Consider the following 17,524-nt stretch of genomic DNA (forward strand, 5'->3'; position numbering starts at 1 on the left):
TTTATTCATTGAATCGGAGAAATGAAATGTGGTGTTTGTTACCATATTTTAGAGGTCAGACATTCTGGCCATTAGACCAAAGACATAGAAGTGTAAAGATAGGACAAGACAGAGTCAAAACATGGCAACCCTGTGAAAATACCTCTGTTGTTACGATATCATAACTACATAGTCACCAATGTTAACTGATTTAAACCGCTAAAGCAATATGCAAATTTTTGGAAAGGTCTATGGAATAAAATTTCGAAACCAAAATTTTGGATTTTTCAAATTTTTATTGGTTATTCGTTTCTGTAACATGTCTTTGCCATGAGCTGTTACTCTATGAATTGTAGACACAAACCATTTGCTCAAAATGCATTTTGTCTAGTCTTTACCATTTTAGGTCTTTGATTAGACTCGCATAGGAGTATCTGGTTACCTTTGGAGAAAATGCCTAATATTTAGCTTAACTGCTGGATGCAGGTCATTACGATCAAGAAAAGGTTATGACGTTACGAAATAAAGTTCGAAAAAAACTTTAGATGTGTATCGAACCACACCCACAAATTGAAAAAATATCTCCGACACACCAAGCAAGCCCATGACTTGAGCCAGTCAAAAAAAAAAAAACGTTTTATGTATTCTCACCCTAATACCATTATAATAACTTTAAATGCAAACATGTTAAATACAACATAAGAAGACTTTGAGGTCTTCTGTAAGTAGATCCTAGTAATACTTAGGTCGACTTTTGATTAGTGGTTTGGAGTCTAAAAGTTTAATTCGACTGTTGTCTATTTTTACAAAAGCAAAGTCGATTTTTTAATATCGATTTTAAAAAGAAAGATTTTTGGTCAAATTTTCATTCGAGCCTAAAGTAGTTATCAAAAATTGGTCTTAGCATCTGTGGAAGAGCTTGTGCAAAAAAATTAAAAATTTTCTTAAGGCTAATTTAGGAATTCCGTTCATCATTTGAAATACCTTCCAACAATTCTGCAACCCTACCCTCGTATGCGTATAGTTTACAAAACCCAACATGTGGTGACACTGCCAAACGGTTTCATTTGTGAGTTAATACGGAGTAGCAAAAAGAAAACACCAAAAGCCAATGAAAACAAACGTTTCCTTTCTCGAATTATCTGTAGAACAAAAAACCAGCAGGCATCAACATCATCATAGTCATCCTTGCTCTAAAAAATATCCTTGAAATACTGCAATTGCCAATACTCTTTCTCTCTTTGCAAAGACAAACATTTGAACTGGCAATTGAACTGCAGTTGGAAAGCCCTGCCAACCAAGCGAATGGCGTTGAGAGACAAAATGTTTTATTATCGATAGATAATTTTACACTCGATTGCATTCGGATATGTGGCTGCTATGAGCATCAGGAGTCAATGGCACATACCATATATTTTGTCACTGGTATGCTATGCTATCAAAGCTAGTAGAAAAAGAGGTGAATACATGAATGTATATGAAATGTATATTTAAAAGATTTCCAAGAGAATGCAGAATTAGATTTATGTTGGTGCAATAACATATGTTATCTGAAGAGCTACTTTTCTTATTTTTTGGAAATTATTCTTCTATAATTCTTTTTTGGATAATTTTCAATGTCAAAATGAATTTTCAATTACCAAAAACGTATGTACATATTTCTAAAATGATGGATGTCATTTATCTATGTAAATATGGAGAAAACATGAATATGAATTTATTGCTTATGAGGGGAAATTTAGAAGAGAAACGAAAAAAGATATAAGAGACATCATATGGGTAGATGAGAAATGACATTCACTGAAGAAGTCGACGCTCTGAATAAGGCATATCATATAATGTACTTTTTCAGTTTATGTAGTAAGTACCTGAACCAGATCTATTTTGAAAAGTTATAGCTACATCTAAATATTTTTCTCCAAGAAGCATGTCTGCGGACGAGGGATAGGACTTTCCTGAAGTAGTTATGTATATTCGTTGACTTGGAGAAGGAAAAAATGTTGTTGGTTAGCATCTATTGTAGACTTAGGTCGGTCAACTTTGCAATTAAATTTATCGTATATGGAATTGGTACTACTCTTTACCAGCTAAATCTAGAGGTCAATTTAAGAAATAGTTGGAAATGTAATAATACTTATACATGGGCGTAGGAAAAGATTCTGCAATATTAGTTGTTGGCATGGGCTGAACAGTTGTTGCAAGTATTCTTTGGCGGCTATCTTTATCCTTGGAATCGTACAACTGAAATGTGGTGTTGGCTAGCATCTATCTATCTCACCGTCGGAACCTTATTTATAGTGTTTCGGGTCAGTACTCTTTAGGAGTAGATGTCCGCCAATCCTATATAAAGATGAAAACACATTATCTTTGCTGTAGTTTTTTCATGAAGTCCAGTTATTGGAAATCGCCAGAGAGGGGAAGTATTCATAAGTGGATGGTTGCTTGCAAGGGGCGCAGGTATAGTAAATGAGTTCAGATCTTCATCGAAGATCGAAAGTGCGGGAAATATAAAGTGACTGGGTCATGGTACTAAAATGCGGATGAGGTAAGAGACTCTGCTAAAGTAGTTGTTGACACTGATTGAACAGTTTTTTCAAGGGGTGTTATGTTTTGTCCGTTGAATCAAAGAAGGGAAAGGTGGCGTTAGACTCACGTATTAAGCTCAAGATTGGAATTTTATTTAAATTATATCGATTCAGTAGATGTCACCTATGCTAGCTTACAAGGTAGAGTATCCCCTTACCTGTGGTCTTCCTAGATCCCTAGACATTTGTCGGGTCATGAGAATCGCATACTCATTGAATGGGTGCTGGGGAGGATAGTATATGCAGTAAATGAGCCTCCACATTTGTATACCTTTGATAGACCACTGAGACAGGAATGGGGGGAGAGTCGCCCGCCTGAAAAGCGTTTCTCAAGAGTTGGCAGATATTTAGCTTATCTTTTCGGATGATAGCGTCATTACAACAAACAGGCATACACACGGACATCAGTAAATCGTCACATAATTTTACGCTGATCCAAAATATACAGCGTAAGATGGAAAAAACTGCAATCAACTTCAGACTGCTGTCATTTCTAAGCCAATCCTCCGACAGCTGTTATAATTATCCCAAAATTCGGTTTTCTCCGATGAGAAAATATTCGTTGTCTAGCAGTCTCTAAACAAAATTATCGTGTTTACTTGCCAAAGAGGTCAGCTGAAAATGTGCACCTTTGGTTGGCCACCAGAACTCAAGCGCCAGCCATGGTGATAGTGTGGGCCGCCATAACAGCCGATGATCGATCTCCACTCGTATTTATTGACCGTGACATCAGAATAAATGCCGAATATTATCGCGAAAATATTCTGGAGGGTGTATTAAAGCCTTGGGCACGCAAACATTTTGGCCACAGACCTTGGACATTCCAACAGGACTCATCACCATCGCGCTCAACACGCGCCACCCAAGAATGTTTACAAAATGAGGTTCCTCGCTTCATTTCCAGCGCTCAATGGCCACCAAAATCTCCGGATACCAATCCGTTGGACTATTGTGTCTGGAGTGTTTTGGAAAGCAAGGTTGGCACTAAAAAATACCATAGTGTCGATCACCTCAAGCAAGCGCTTCGCCGGGAATGGGCCAAAATACAGCAGTGCAACATTCCGGCACCGTGTGACGTTTTCATTGCCCGTTTTAAGGCCATAATTCGTGTCAAAGGTGACCAATTCGAACAAATCTAAAATTATTTTAAAATTTGATGCTATTTCCGACATTTTTTGCTTTCATTCAATAAAATTTAAAAACAAAATGTAAAAATTATTGCATTGACTTTGTTGCAGTTTTTTTATCTCACCCTGTATATGGAAGCTATAGCTATATCTGAACCGATTTTCCCCAAGTTCGAGGTATTGCTTCTAGACTGAATTCGGTCGGATGTGCCAAAATTCAGGTCATTGGGACTCATATTGGCAATTTGGTGCGCAATTAACCCAAAATCGGTTGAAGATATGTATGGGAGCTATATCAAAATCTGAACCGATCTTGATAAAATTTAGCAGTGGTATTACTGGGCTGCATCTGATATCTGGTACCAAATATCATTGTTGTCGAGTGCATGCTACGAATGTAAGGGATTTAAACACCAAGTCGGGTGAAACATATATATGGGAGCTATAGCTATATCTGAACCGAATTTCACCAAATTTGATGTACTTGCTTCTAGTCTAAATATTGTCGGATGTGCCAAAATTCAGGTAATTTAAACTGATATTGGCCATTTAGTGCACAATTAACCCGAAATCGTTTGAAGATATATATGGAAGCTATTTCTAAATTTGAAACGATTCTCACAAATTTCAGTAAGGTTCGTCCTTAGGCCAAACAAATTTTATTTGGAAAATTTCATTTCAATCGGATAATAAATGCGACCGCCATTTTGTTCACAAGAATACATGGACAGATGGACGGACAAACCTACATGCATATATCAACTCGGAAAGTGATTCTATAAAGATCCTCAAAATTAGCTATGGGTCTATCTTGCGTCTTTCTCCATGTTACAAATAAATGCACAAACACATAATACCATTACCTCTATGTGGTGTAGGGTATAAATATGGTCATATAATCTCAAAATGAACAGTAATAAGGGGTGCACCCAATAATACGGCTTGTGATTTCTCAGTCTTCAAGATAGCAGGTTCTTTTGTGGATGCCGATGGACAGTTCCGCTTCCTATTCTCTTTGTTTTCAGTTTCTTTTAAACACAAACAGTTATATACTCATCACTCGGTAAATACGCACATTGCAACAGGTGCTCGAATCAAACATTTATCCAGCCATCCAACCTACCGACCATTGCTCAATTTAAATTACATCTTTCGCACGATGTAGATATTTTCTGTATTGTCATGATGAAATTTTCTACATTATTTTTATTTAAATAAGTAAATGTAAATGTAGCAGTAGCAACGGGAACATCAGCGGTAAGCCTTCATTATCCCAGCGATTTTGGTGCTTTTCGGCCATGGGATCAGCACAAAATTACACTTCATACCTTTATGCGCCGATGCTTTGGCTCGTATAATTATGAGGTTTTTATTCAAATTACAACAAAATGAAATAATTTAAGCCGCGTGTTTTTAGTTCGTTCGGCATTGTTTGGTTTATGGCTGTTGTATTGTTCAGAACTAATTGCTTGAATTAAATTTTGAGTTCATTTGCAACTAACAAAAGTCGAAACTCATTATACGAATATTAGTGTATAATTAACAGCAAATAACATAAATATTCAGTTGTGTGTTTTTTTTTGGGGGGGTTTGTTTTGTGCCAAATCATCATTGAAATGGGCATGAATGATGACTGGTGGGTTCTTTCGGGTTGTGTGTGTGTATGAGATACAAAGAAACTACTAGGGGAGAAAAATATTATGCGTAACTATATTTTGAGATATCTGAAAACAAAGTTTTGTGTTTTTGCTTGTTTCTGGTTGTGGGACGAGAGGGAAGGAGGAACCAACATTTTTTAAGGTGTGGGAAGAAAACGTGTATTTTTCAATGAATTTTTGAATGAATGAAAGTTTGCCCCATCATTGTGTGAACAAGGAAGTATTCATCAAATGGGGAAAGAAATCTAGTTTTCTGCATTGTTTGGGGTTAAGTCGGATGTACTTGGTATTTGCACCACAAATATTCAAGGAATCGATGATCTCATCGCTGGAAATTAAGAGCGGGTTTCTTCGTCAAAAAATAGTTTAAGCTCTTCAAGAAGATAGAAAAGATACTTCCTATCATTGTTCCAACTCAAGCTATTTATTATACCCTCTCCCATTCTATGGAGGGTATATTAACTTTGTCATTTCGTTTGTATCTCCACGAAAAAAAAAATGGATTGGGCTAAAATTCTAAGTCGATTTAGTAATGTTCGCCTGTCAATATGTTGTAATCACACTATCTTTCGAACGAATTGAGATAGAAGGCTAAAATTTTGCACACGTTTTTTACAAGTATGCAGGTCCGTAAATTGACAATGTCGGTCCACGTTTTCCTATTGTCCCCATACAATGGTACCTCCCGATATTCGGTATTTTTATAATTTTAGCGACATTATTCCCCGGAATTCTTTCAAATTTCGTATTTGAAGATTTACAGCCTATAAAATAAAAATAAACAGTTTTCAATGGAATTGACTAAAATTCTACACAAGGAGTTCTTTGTGAGCACTTTACCACCTGAAAGGGAATTGTCTATATATGTCCCTAATTTCGTATATCCTCCAGATAACGGCACCTTCCGATATTCGGTATTTTTTTGATTTTAGCCAAATTTTTCATTGGAATAGTCTGAAAATCCACACAGGGGGTTTCCTCTGAGTACTTTGCCGCCTGGAATAGAATTGTCTATATAGGTCTATGTTTTACTATAGCACCAAAATTTCGTATTTGAAGTTCGTAATGGGTGCTACAACCATTCAACCATTTCAATTTTCGTATTCAAAGTTTGTAATGGGTGATACAGCCTATGACAGAAAATTGTCTACGGAGGTATACGTCTTCCTATAGCCACCATATAACGATACCTTTGATGATTTTATTGACATTATTCGTATTTGAAGTTCGTACTTGAGACTACAACCTTTATTTGGTATTTTGATGATTTTATCGACATTATTCGCCAAATTTCGTATTTGAAGTTCGGAAACGATATCGAATTTATTTCTTTTTTCTTTTTTGAAAATTTAAAGTTGGGCACGGCAGAACTATTAAATAATATAAATATTATTATACCCAACGAACCCTAACGACGAACCCTATTATAATTGGTGATAATCGATCAAAGTTTAGATATAGGCCCCATATATTTATCTTCTTTCAATTTGTCTTGTAACAAATTAAGTCTAAAAGGAAGAATTGGTTCAGATTTAGCTATAGCTCCTATATAGTAGCCCAAATTGAGTGGAATTTGACATATACGACCTTATTCGGCATAGAAGCAAGTACATCAAATTTGATGAAAATCGGTTCAGATTTAGCTAAAGCATCCGATTTGGGGTTTTAAGTCCCTCACATGCGTAGTATGCCCTCCACAACAATAATATTTGATATCGGATAGTGCTCCAAAATACCTCTGCCAAATTTTATCGAGATCGGTTCAGATTTGTATATACCTTCGATTTTCCGATCCGATACCTGATTTTACGGTTATTGTCCACCATGAATGCAATATCAGCCCAAATTGAATAGATATTTTCATATTCTACCGAATTTTTCCATTTGGTGCAACTCGGCCCGGTATATCTTTGCTCCAATAAATATTTCTTTAATATAATTCTTATCGAAGTCATATCATGCTCTATACAGCAATGTTATCTGGTACTCCTCCGTCAAATTTGTTGAAAATCGATTACGAGTTGGATATGGTTTCTAAATTGTGATGACCTACTGCACATAAATTCCCAATATAAACTTGTTTGTTACGGGAGCTCTACTAAATACGCATAGTAATGGAGGGTATCACACGGGTGGGAATGTAACTTTAAATGCAAATATGTCAAATATAAATTTTATACGAGTGCCACCATTATTTCAGAGGGACCTTATATGACCCATAATATTTATTTTATGGTATTATTTTATCGCCCTTAAAATGCTTATATGTTTAAAGCTTTATTCCATAAATTTCAAAATAAAATACAATTTTGTTAATATTTCAATATCTAAGTAAAAATCAACACCTCGTTTTAAATATTATATTGAAAAGCTCAAATTTCAAACCACAAAACTGTAATAAATGTTGCTGCATTTACAACCAATTCCTTATTCCATCTTTTGTTCCAAGTTTTTTTTTTAATTCAAAAATGTAAGCATTTATAACCGCCATAACTTTCAATTTTTATGCCATTCAATTGGATTTGGATATCCATTTGGCTATGTGTTCGACAATACGGTGCAACAGTTTTTTTATTATTTTCGTTTATTTGTTAGTTCGATTTCTCAGTTCTGTGACGTGAAAACAATAGAGTAACCATTGAAATGCATAAGTTATTTGGTTGTTGTTTTGGTTTTTCTTGTGGCACATATTAAAAATTTAAATCGTATTAACATAACAATTCTATTAAATAAATTCATTGTTGAAATAAAGATTACAAAGCAGCGATTTATGTCCATATATTAAATGCTAATTTTATGATTTTCTGTTTTTTTATCATTTATTTACAGATGCATCTGGAGAAATTGGCTGGGCATTTACATTGATTGTAGTCTCAATTCTATCAGCTCTAATAGGTGCTATTGTTATGGTCGTAGTTCTAAGATGTAGAAGGTAAGTTATGTGCAATTATTGGTTAATGATGTTTAGGTATTTTCGTTCCCATAATTTTGGAAATTTAGTAGTCAATAAAAATATTAAATTGGACGGAAATTGAAAAAGAAAATACAGCTTTATCCCAGCACATCAATCAGTGGGAAAACTTTCCTGACTTTAAAAATGTAAAAATACTCGACAAAAAATAAGAGAACAAGAGCTATAATCTTGAGAGTTTATGAATTCAAGAGAGAATTCATAAATCTTTTAATACAAGAGAAGATAAAGATAATACAAAAAATATCAATACTCAGTTGTAATAATTTGAAATTTACGATTCTGTGATTTTAGTACTTCACTGTAATATTTTTACTTTTTTGAGATTATTATTTTATTAACCAAAATCTTGTGTTGCGAAGTTTAGTTTTTATAATAAGGAATAATATCACGAATATGTTTAAAAAAATAATAATTGTATTTAAAAACCTTATTTGAATCAGTAAGGAAAGGTCAAAAGTCGGGCCGGTCCCACTATATGATACCCTACACCACTATGCGTATTTAGTAGAGCTCCTGTAACAAAAAATATTTATTAGGGGATTTATGTGAAGTAGATCATACCAACTATGAACCTTATTTTTCCAGAAAAAATGTTATTCGTGATGGAATTCAAGCGTGATAGTTTGATTTCTTTATATTTAGCTGGAAACCCATAAGTGGCTATCGTTAGAGCATTCCAGCATTTAAATGTGAATTTTTAGCCTGTGTGATGGTTTTGTGTGATTTTTTAGCGTAGCCTGACGTCAAGGATGTGGAGGGAAGAAAACAGCAACATCAGCAGAAATGGTTCGAAAAGTAAAGAAGCGACTTGATCGAAACCCGCGACGCATCGCAGTGACCAAAAAATGGCTCGTAAGCTGAACAAATTACAATATTCTATTCGGCAAATATTGAAAAATGGGCTCGGGGTAAAGCCACTGATATTCCAAAAAGTGCAAGAACTTACACCGCAACTGAAAGAAAATAGACTCAAAAGAGCTAAAGAGTTGCTTCGCTTGGCCGAAAATGGTGAACTGCCGAATTTGGTTTTCTCGGATAAGAAAACATTTGTTGTCCAGCTGTTGGTAAACAGAAAAAATTATCGTGTTTACTTACCAAAGAGGTCAGCTGAAAATATGCACCTTCAGTTGGCCACCAGAACTCAAGCGCCGGCCACGGTGATGGTGTGGGCCGCCATAACAGCCGATGGTCGCTCTCCGCTCGTATTAATCGACCGTGGCATCAGAATAAATGCCGAATATTCTATGGGTGTATTAAAGCCTTTTGGCCACACAACTTGAACATTCCACTTACTTATTGGGTTGACCTTGGATTAATAAAAATATTGTGGTATGTGTAATTTGAAGACAATCGGACACCAATTTCACATTTTATGAGAGTTATAATTATTCAAAATTGTGACCCTTTGTGTGTGTGGCTAGAGAAAGTGTGGACCGACATTGTCCATTTTCACACTAGAACTAGAACTGATGCAAATATTAGTATTTGCAAAGTTGGTGCAAAATCGGATTATCCTTTCTCTTTCTGTGTAGTAAAATATATATATTTTTTTTTTTTTTTTTTTGAAAATTTCGACCTTTTGTGAGGGAGGACCTAGAAGGAGTGTATCAATGTTGCCAATCTTCGAACTCGATATAAGTTTGATAATAACATTACAAAGTTTGGACCAAATCAAATACTTCTTCGAAAGTTATCGACTCCAATTGTCCTGATTGTCCAACGAGACTTAGGGTTTAAAACCCTTATTTCGATGAGACTCGTTTTGACCGAATAAATTAATTTTATTGATATACAAAGCTGACTACCCGCACCCAGGTAGTTTGGAGCATAGACACATGGTACGGAGCGGTAAAAGTCCGAGTTTAAAAATATAAATATATTGAATAAATATTCTTAAATAACCACGGTTCTACCTCTTAAAGTCGTTAAAAATATCATAAAATTAAATAAAAACAAGTAAGCAAAGGCTACAGTCGAGCGGGGCCGACCGTTGAATACCCTACAACACTGTAATAAATGATACAGTTTATATAGGGGGGATACTCGAAAGAATTCCACAAGACATTGTGACAAATAATAAAAGAAAACCATTAGGTTTCGTTCTCTAATAGGAACTTAAACTAATTTGCTCATTTCCAATTTATTGGTAAATGGTCTTCCTAGATCTGAAACCAATATTTTCCAAAGACCTATAATATCTTAGAAGTAGCAAAAGATTAACATTTATTATTGGTTTTTGACTGAAACGCATCTATATGAGATACAGACATTTGAGTGCGTCTTTCCTATATTTGTGAATTCTCCAAAAAGTCACTGGAATGGACATTTTCGTATTTTGTCTACAAAAGTTGGCAAACTCCTTTACACATTGAATATTTTTGGGATGGCCATCCAAAATTGCTTGGCTTTTGTAATGTCCGGTAACCCCCATTCAAATGTGCGTGAGGGTCGGGCGATAATTACGACCTGCTGACAATTTTGCAGTTTTTTGGTCCATTTCAACCCCTTAATATATGGCGATCATCTCCAAAAAGAGTAGGCTTCTATTCTGACCCTCATCTTATCCCCATGCAAGATTTCGTAAGGATCGGGCCACGAAAGCGATCTGTATATGATATCCTGATATCCTAACTACTTAGTTTTGTTAGCTGTAGAAATATTACCAAATGTTTAATTCAAAATGAAAATATGCCAAAAATATGACAAAATTGAAAAAAATATGAGAAAATTTTACAAAATTAATATTTTCATCTTTAGAGAGACATTTTTATGCGATTTTTTAGACGTTTTTTCTTTTCTGCCAATAGGCCATTCTGAATTAATGAGAACTGTCGAAATCAGTTCAGCCGTTCTCGACATATAAGAGATCTTTCAAGCATATCTTCTTTGATAGACATATATATCGCACATATTTTGCTATATATCCGATTTGTTGGATGTTAACATCAATGTAAAGATCAGAAGTAACCTTGTCATGGCTTTGTGATTTCACCGGGATTTAAAATATTCGCGGTTTAATGAAAAAAGTTGAATTTTTTCAACAAAAAAGATATGGTCTATTTTACCCGCTAAATATTATCCGATGACCATCAAAATTGGTAGGCTTCTTCCCCGTCCTACATGCGAAATTCCGCGTCGATTGGTCTATAATTGCGACCTGTATAGCTACTGCAAAATCCGACATTTTTTTAGTATTTGGTCCATTTCAACCCCTAAATATTATGCGATCATCAAATATGGTTCTATTCTGACCTTAACCCCACCTCCATTCTAAATTTCGTGAAGATCGGGCCATAATTGCGACCTGTAGAGTGATTACAAATTAACATGGACAGACGGACGGACGGGCATACATAGCTACATCGGCTCAGCTCGGCGAGCTAGGAAGATCCATATATACTTTCCTATATGGGAAACCAATATTTCGAGGTGTTACATAAATTCTGGCCCAATCAAACTTATAATACCCCCAACACATAGTGTTGTAGGGTACAAAAATCATAAAAAAAGTTTAAAAAATTACCGCAATGGTATTGAAAAACTTAAATTCGATTATACATGTAATAGTATTAGAAAAGTATTCAAAAAACTATGATTCTCAAATCTGCAATTGTTGATTTGCTCTGAATAGTTTTGAAAGACTGACAGATTTATAGGTGAATTTAAATTTTTCACTACCAATATGCAATTTAAAGATTTTAGAGATACAAATATAAAAACGAATTTTTTACCTTCAATTTTATTTTGATCCTCAAAAAATATTTTTTTTTAAATCCCAAACCCACAGCTTTGATACTTATTTAAATAATATTACATCAAATGTATTTCTGTCAAACTTAATTCCCTTTGAAATTGTTGCATTTTTAGTCAGTTTATTTTAAAATTCTATTTACTATCATTTTGATCTAATACCATTAATGTTTAATGTCATCATTTAGCACTTTTACTTTTAATTAGTTTGCAAATAAACACCACAACGTTAGGATAACAAATACATACACACACACACACACACTAGCTTGTTCTTCATCGTGCAATTCGTTGAGCAGCGCTTTCGTGGTAAACGACATTGAAATTAATTTTAACAAGATGTAGTTAGACTGATTGATGTTAATTAATGAAGAGTGTCGAAAATGAAGGATAAATGGCGTTGGGGAAGGAGTTAGTGTTTGATGTTCATTGCGAAACGAGTGAAAACAATTTTCTACCCACTCAGAATGCAATATTCTGAAGAATCAAGATATATCGAATAGGTAGTGAAACTAAACTAAATATGTTAGACATTTTCAAAAAGTAGAATTTTTTTCGTCACCATTTTCTTCAGATAATATCACCAAAAATATTTCTTAAGAATTACATCATCATTTTTGACCCACATTTTTAGAGGTTGATTTTGCTATATTTTTTGTTTTTAAGAAAATGGTTGTTACTTTGACATATAATATTTAGAGACAGCTGACACGACAACACTCCCTAGTAGATATGCCTTGTGAAGAACCTTTATTGATATTTTTAGCAGAATGTTTTTTATACCGTCCACCATTCTATGGAGGGTATATTAGCTTTGTCATTCCCATTGTAAAACATCAAAATATTCATGATAGACCCTACAAATTATATATATTCTGGATCAGCGTACAATTTTAAGACGATGTCGCGATGTCCGTTTGCCTATGTGTCTGTCTGTCTTCAGTAATCACGCTATCTCTCGAACGAATTGAGATAGAAGGCTAAAATTTTGCACACACGTGTATTTTGTTAGTAGAAAGGTTAAGTTCGTAAATGGGTCATGTCGGTCTACGTTTTCGTATAGCCCCTATATAACGGTACAACGGCATTTTTTATGGAGGCTATAAAAGTTCGGCCCGGCCCAACTTTGCTGCTTATTTATTTGTTTTAATATAACATTCCAGACAAATCGATTAAAAATAAGTAAAACCGGAAATCAAAAATAAGTTTTCTTAAAATCCTTAAAATTTGAAACCTACGTTATATATTAAAACCTCTACAGATACTGAATTGTAGATCATTCAGTTGGAATAATGAAAGGCTGTGTGTCACATTTCAGAGTTGTAGACTATAAATGAATAGCAATGTTTGCAGATCAAGATTTTGTATGCTATATCGGGTCTCGCGCTGAAATTTCGAGGTGTTACAGACGGATATTTAGCATTTTTTTCAGAAAAATATTATCGAAATAATTCTTTTTTCGGTTTGAAGAAACCCATTAACCCTGCGTAGGACAAAACATTTGCCGTAGATTTTAAAACTAACAATTTTTCTGTGAAAAAAAAAAAATATATTTATTAACAACTTTGAATTACGAATATCTGAACATTTTTCAAATCATTTCACTTCATTTTCACAGAACAAGAATGCAAGTCCAGGACATCAGAACTTTTTTAGAAAAAAATTAATTAAAAACCAACAAAAATGTTTTCTATCGTTTTTTTTTTTTAAATATTTTTCTAAAAAAGAAAATAGGACGCAGCTATTTTTTCTCAAACACCAAAAAAATTTTATTAAGGAATTTATTTGGCAAATCATATTTCTCATGTATTTTGGAAATATTTTTCTGTTCTATTCTGCAATATGATATGAGTGCATTGAATTTTATACTCCTCACATTTTTATAGGTGCTGCTTTTTTTAAGCTTCGCGACGATTTCGTTTAGAACTTACAAAACATAAATTGCGGAATTTGAAAGGAAATTTTCAAAAAAAAATATTCGAAAAATATACGAGAATGGGCAGAAAAATATTGGAATACTTTTTTCATAATATCGGAAAGTTTGCGGATGTTTGATACGGAATTAGAAAAAATCAGAATATTTTCGATAGGAAAAAATTGGATGTTTCTTTAATTTAATATTTATTTTTTTATTTCCTTAAGATTTTTTGTAGTTTTAAACTAGTCAGACAAAACAAAAGTTATTTTAAGAGTATGTACAGAATTCTCGGAAAAACCCGTAGATTCTCAACAAAAAATCGGACATTAGAACCCTCCGGAAAAAATTGTTATCAAGGTTAAATTGTACTCACCTTAACATCGCCATCCGCACACAGAAACAGGAAAATTAGTTCTTCAGCTTGCTTGTCATTAAACATCTCAAAATCCAAATCCATTCAGAAATGTCATAAGTTAATTTTACGTCGTTTTCTCACACTTAAAATTCCTTCAAAAATTACACACCGACCATTTTCCATTTATAAATGACAAATTTTGCGATGTTATGTTTCTTGTGCTTTCAAAATTTGTTTATTTTTGTCAGAGAATTTAAATTTGGAAACCATTTTTTCTTGATCATTTCATTTGATTTTCTCACATTAGAAGAATATTCGCTACATACCGACCGATTTTATCATATTACCGCCACGTTTGCACTTTTATTTAACCCGACCGACCGATTTAAATTTATTCGCGACGCGTTTACACTATTACTGAGCCTGATATTATGAACATTTGGCTAAATTAGTTATTTTGAAATCATTTTTGTTGTGCTTTCAATATTTTTTTCAAATTTATTTTTTTTTTCTTTGGTTACTATTTTTTTTTAACTCATTCAGAATTAGAATTTGTAAACCATTATGCCAATCCTTCATATTCACTTTTTTTCGGGAGATTTTTATTTTTCTTAACAAATATTTTCTTATTTGAATGGTTTTCCGGCGTCTTTATTTCCTCTTTAACAAATAGCGCATTATCGTACACACATATTCGCAACGGAAAAACACACACACACACGAGCACAATACGATGTTGGAAATGTCTACTGTTCATGAAACTCTTCAATATTCTATTCTTTCACATTTCTTTTTAACGTTAATTTGAAAAACATAATTTCAAGTCTTATACTTTTATTTGCGAAAAAAACTTTGACTAAAAAAAAAGACGTTTGGTGTGGTTTGAAATTATAACTTGCTTTCTTTATTTTTCACTGGCTTATATACTAAAATTCTGTTTATTGCTGCATTTTCGTTGTCGGAAATGCAGCAGAAAAGAAAATACAGTTTTAAGCTAATATTAATATTTAAGTAAACAATTCTTTGTAAATTTGTCTGGAATAAAATGTTGAATTGCATATCAATATTTTAATAAACAATTCTTACAAATAAAGTATTAACGAATATTTATTCTTTGGAAATTTATTTTATAAAAATGCTGGATTTGCATATTAATATTTTGGTAAACAATTCTTTGGAATAATAAAATGTGGAACGATTCTCATTAAGGGAATAACGGGAGACACTATCGTTGAGGGGAATTAGTAGTTGATACTATAACACCCCCACCGCTAGTTTGAGGCTCCGACGAAACTATATTATTTTTATTCCATTGTTTATAATATTTTCATCTTTTAATTGTACACTTGTTACGTATGTGTTCTTATTCTTAATGATGTATATAAAAATAACTAAGATACAAATTGATACAATAATAGAGACAACAATGCCAAAACTTATAATTTTTGTGTTCTTATCTTTATACAATGCTTGTTTCAGTGTTTCTTCATATTCTATTTGTTTTAAATATAATGATTCAATTTTTATATCGGCTAGAGTTGTGTTACTATTTTCTTTAATTTTTGTTATTAGGTTTGGTAGGATAAATTTATCGTGTATTTTTATTTTAATATTCGTAAAAGTTTTATTTAATGTGTTTATTTCACAATTTTCGAATTTGATCAAAAAGTTGCCGGTAATTCTCAGTTTGGCTTTGTTACAGTTATGAGTTATTTTATTGTTAAAGTTTTTAAGAATTAGTATTCCCGGAATGATTTCGGTTACTTCTTGTTTATTTGATGGTTGCATTTTACAATTAGCTTCTTCGAATTTTAGTATGTTATTTAAGCAATTGTCTTCGATTTTAATTAGGTTTCTTTTTAGGTTATCTTTAATGTAAGTACTGTAAACGTTACTTTCTAGATCTATGAGTACGTCAGAATAATTAAGCTGTATGGATCTGTTATTCTTATCAGGGATTGGTACGAATGTTACCATGGATAGAGGATCTTTTGAAAAATGTGGAATGGAAAGAATTGTGATAACGTTGTTATCGTGGAATGCTATGGTTACTTTAATGTTGGTGTAACTGTCAAAGTCTGTAATTAGGTTAAGTTCGGTTTGAGTAAGAATATCTGTAGGAATTATTCCTAGTTTGCTGGAAAAGATAATTTGTCCGATGTCATCCACATGTTGCTGTAAAAGTGAGATATCGTTGTTGATCTGGTATATGTGTTCTATAAAGGTTATTTCTTCTTCCATGGTTGAGATTTTATTCCCTATAATATTTTTGAGTTTCGTTAAGTAGTTTCCAATGATGTTCTGCTGGTAATTTATGTGATTGGTTATATTCTGGATTTGAGAGTTCATTATATTGCTTATATATGTTAAGTTATTAATTTTGTCTGTTAAATTGTTATCGTTCGCTCGCAGCAGCTGAAAGGTCTCATTAATTTGTTTTTCGTCGTTGCTGTCCATTGTGCCAGCAATAATTTTTAACCCTTTACCTAGGATATTTAAGAGAGCCCGTTTCTTTCGAAAATGTGGGTTGAGGTTTTCTATTTTTGCCTTTAATAGCATAAAATTTTTGTTTACTGTATCTAGTAACCTTTTTGATTCGGTATTTGATGTTTTTAAAATGTCAATATTAGTTTTGATCATTTCTAATGTTCGTTCGTATTCTGTGGTGTTTATTATATGTAATATCTTGGTATAGTGTTCAATGGTTTTGGTTTCTCCTGTCTTGATTGGAATGTAACCGTTATTGTTTGATAGGTCTTGTATGTCGAGGGTTTGGGCCTTGGTTGCTGTAGTAAATGCAACCATTATTATGATCCAGTTAATCATCTGAAAGGGGATGGTAATTATCTAGATTTTGCTTTAATTTTTGGGTTATTCTTGTCTTGATATTTCTTTTGAGGTCTTATATGTGCTTTGTAATATTTATGCCCTGTTTTTGTGTTTTCAATATGATCTTCATCGACTTTCTTAGATTCTATCTTTCTGTACCTCCTATGATTTTTACCCCCTCGAATTTCTCTTATATAGTTTGTACCTTCCTCTATCACTATATCGGTTCTATTTTTGTTAAGTTTATTAATATAGTTATTTTTCTTCTTTAATATTAGATCATGTATTTCGGGATATTTATCCTCATGTACTTTGCCATTTATAAAGTCTATAGGTTTGATTTGTGTGG

General features: G+C 33.3%; 1 protein-coding gene across 1 annotated transcript in view; it reads left to right on the forward strand.

The window, feature by feature from the left end:
* The window catches only part of LOC101890946 (uncharacterized), a 202,128-nt gene that overhangs the window by 140,722 nt on the left and 43,882 nt on the right, over window positions 1–17,524 (forward strand). The window contains exon 2 of the mRNA XM_059132202.1: window positions 8,179–8,281. Within this exon, the coding sequence (XP_058988185.1) occupies window positions 8,179–8,281 (103 nt within the window). The remainder of the gene's footprint in view (window positions 1–8,178; window positions 8,282–17,524) is intronic.

Source organism: Musca domestica, unplaced genomic scaffold (genome assembly GCF_030504385.1).
Source record: "Musca domestica strain aabys unplaced genomic scaffold, Musca_domestica.polishedcontigs.V.1.1 115, whole genome shotgun sequence".
Taxonomy (NCBI): Eukaryota; Metazoa; Arthropoda; class Insecta; order Diptera; family Muscidae; genus Musca; species Musca domestica.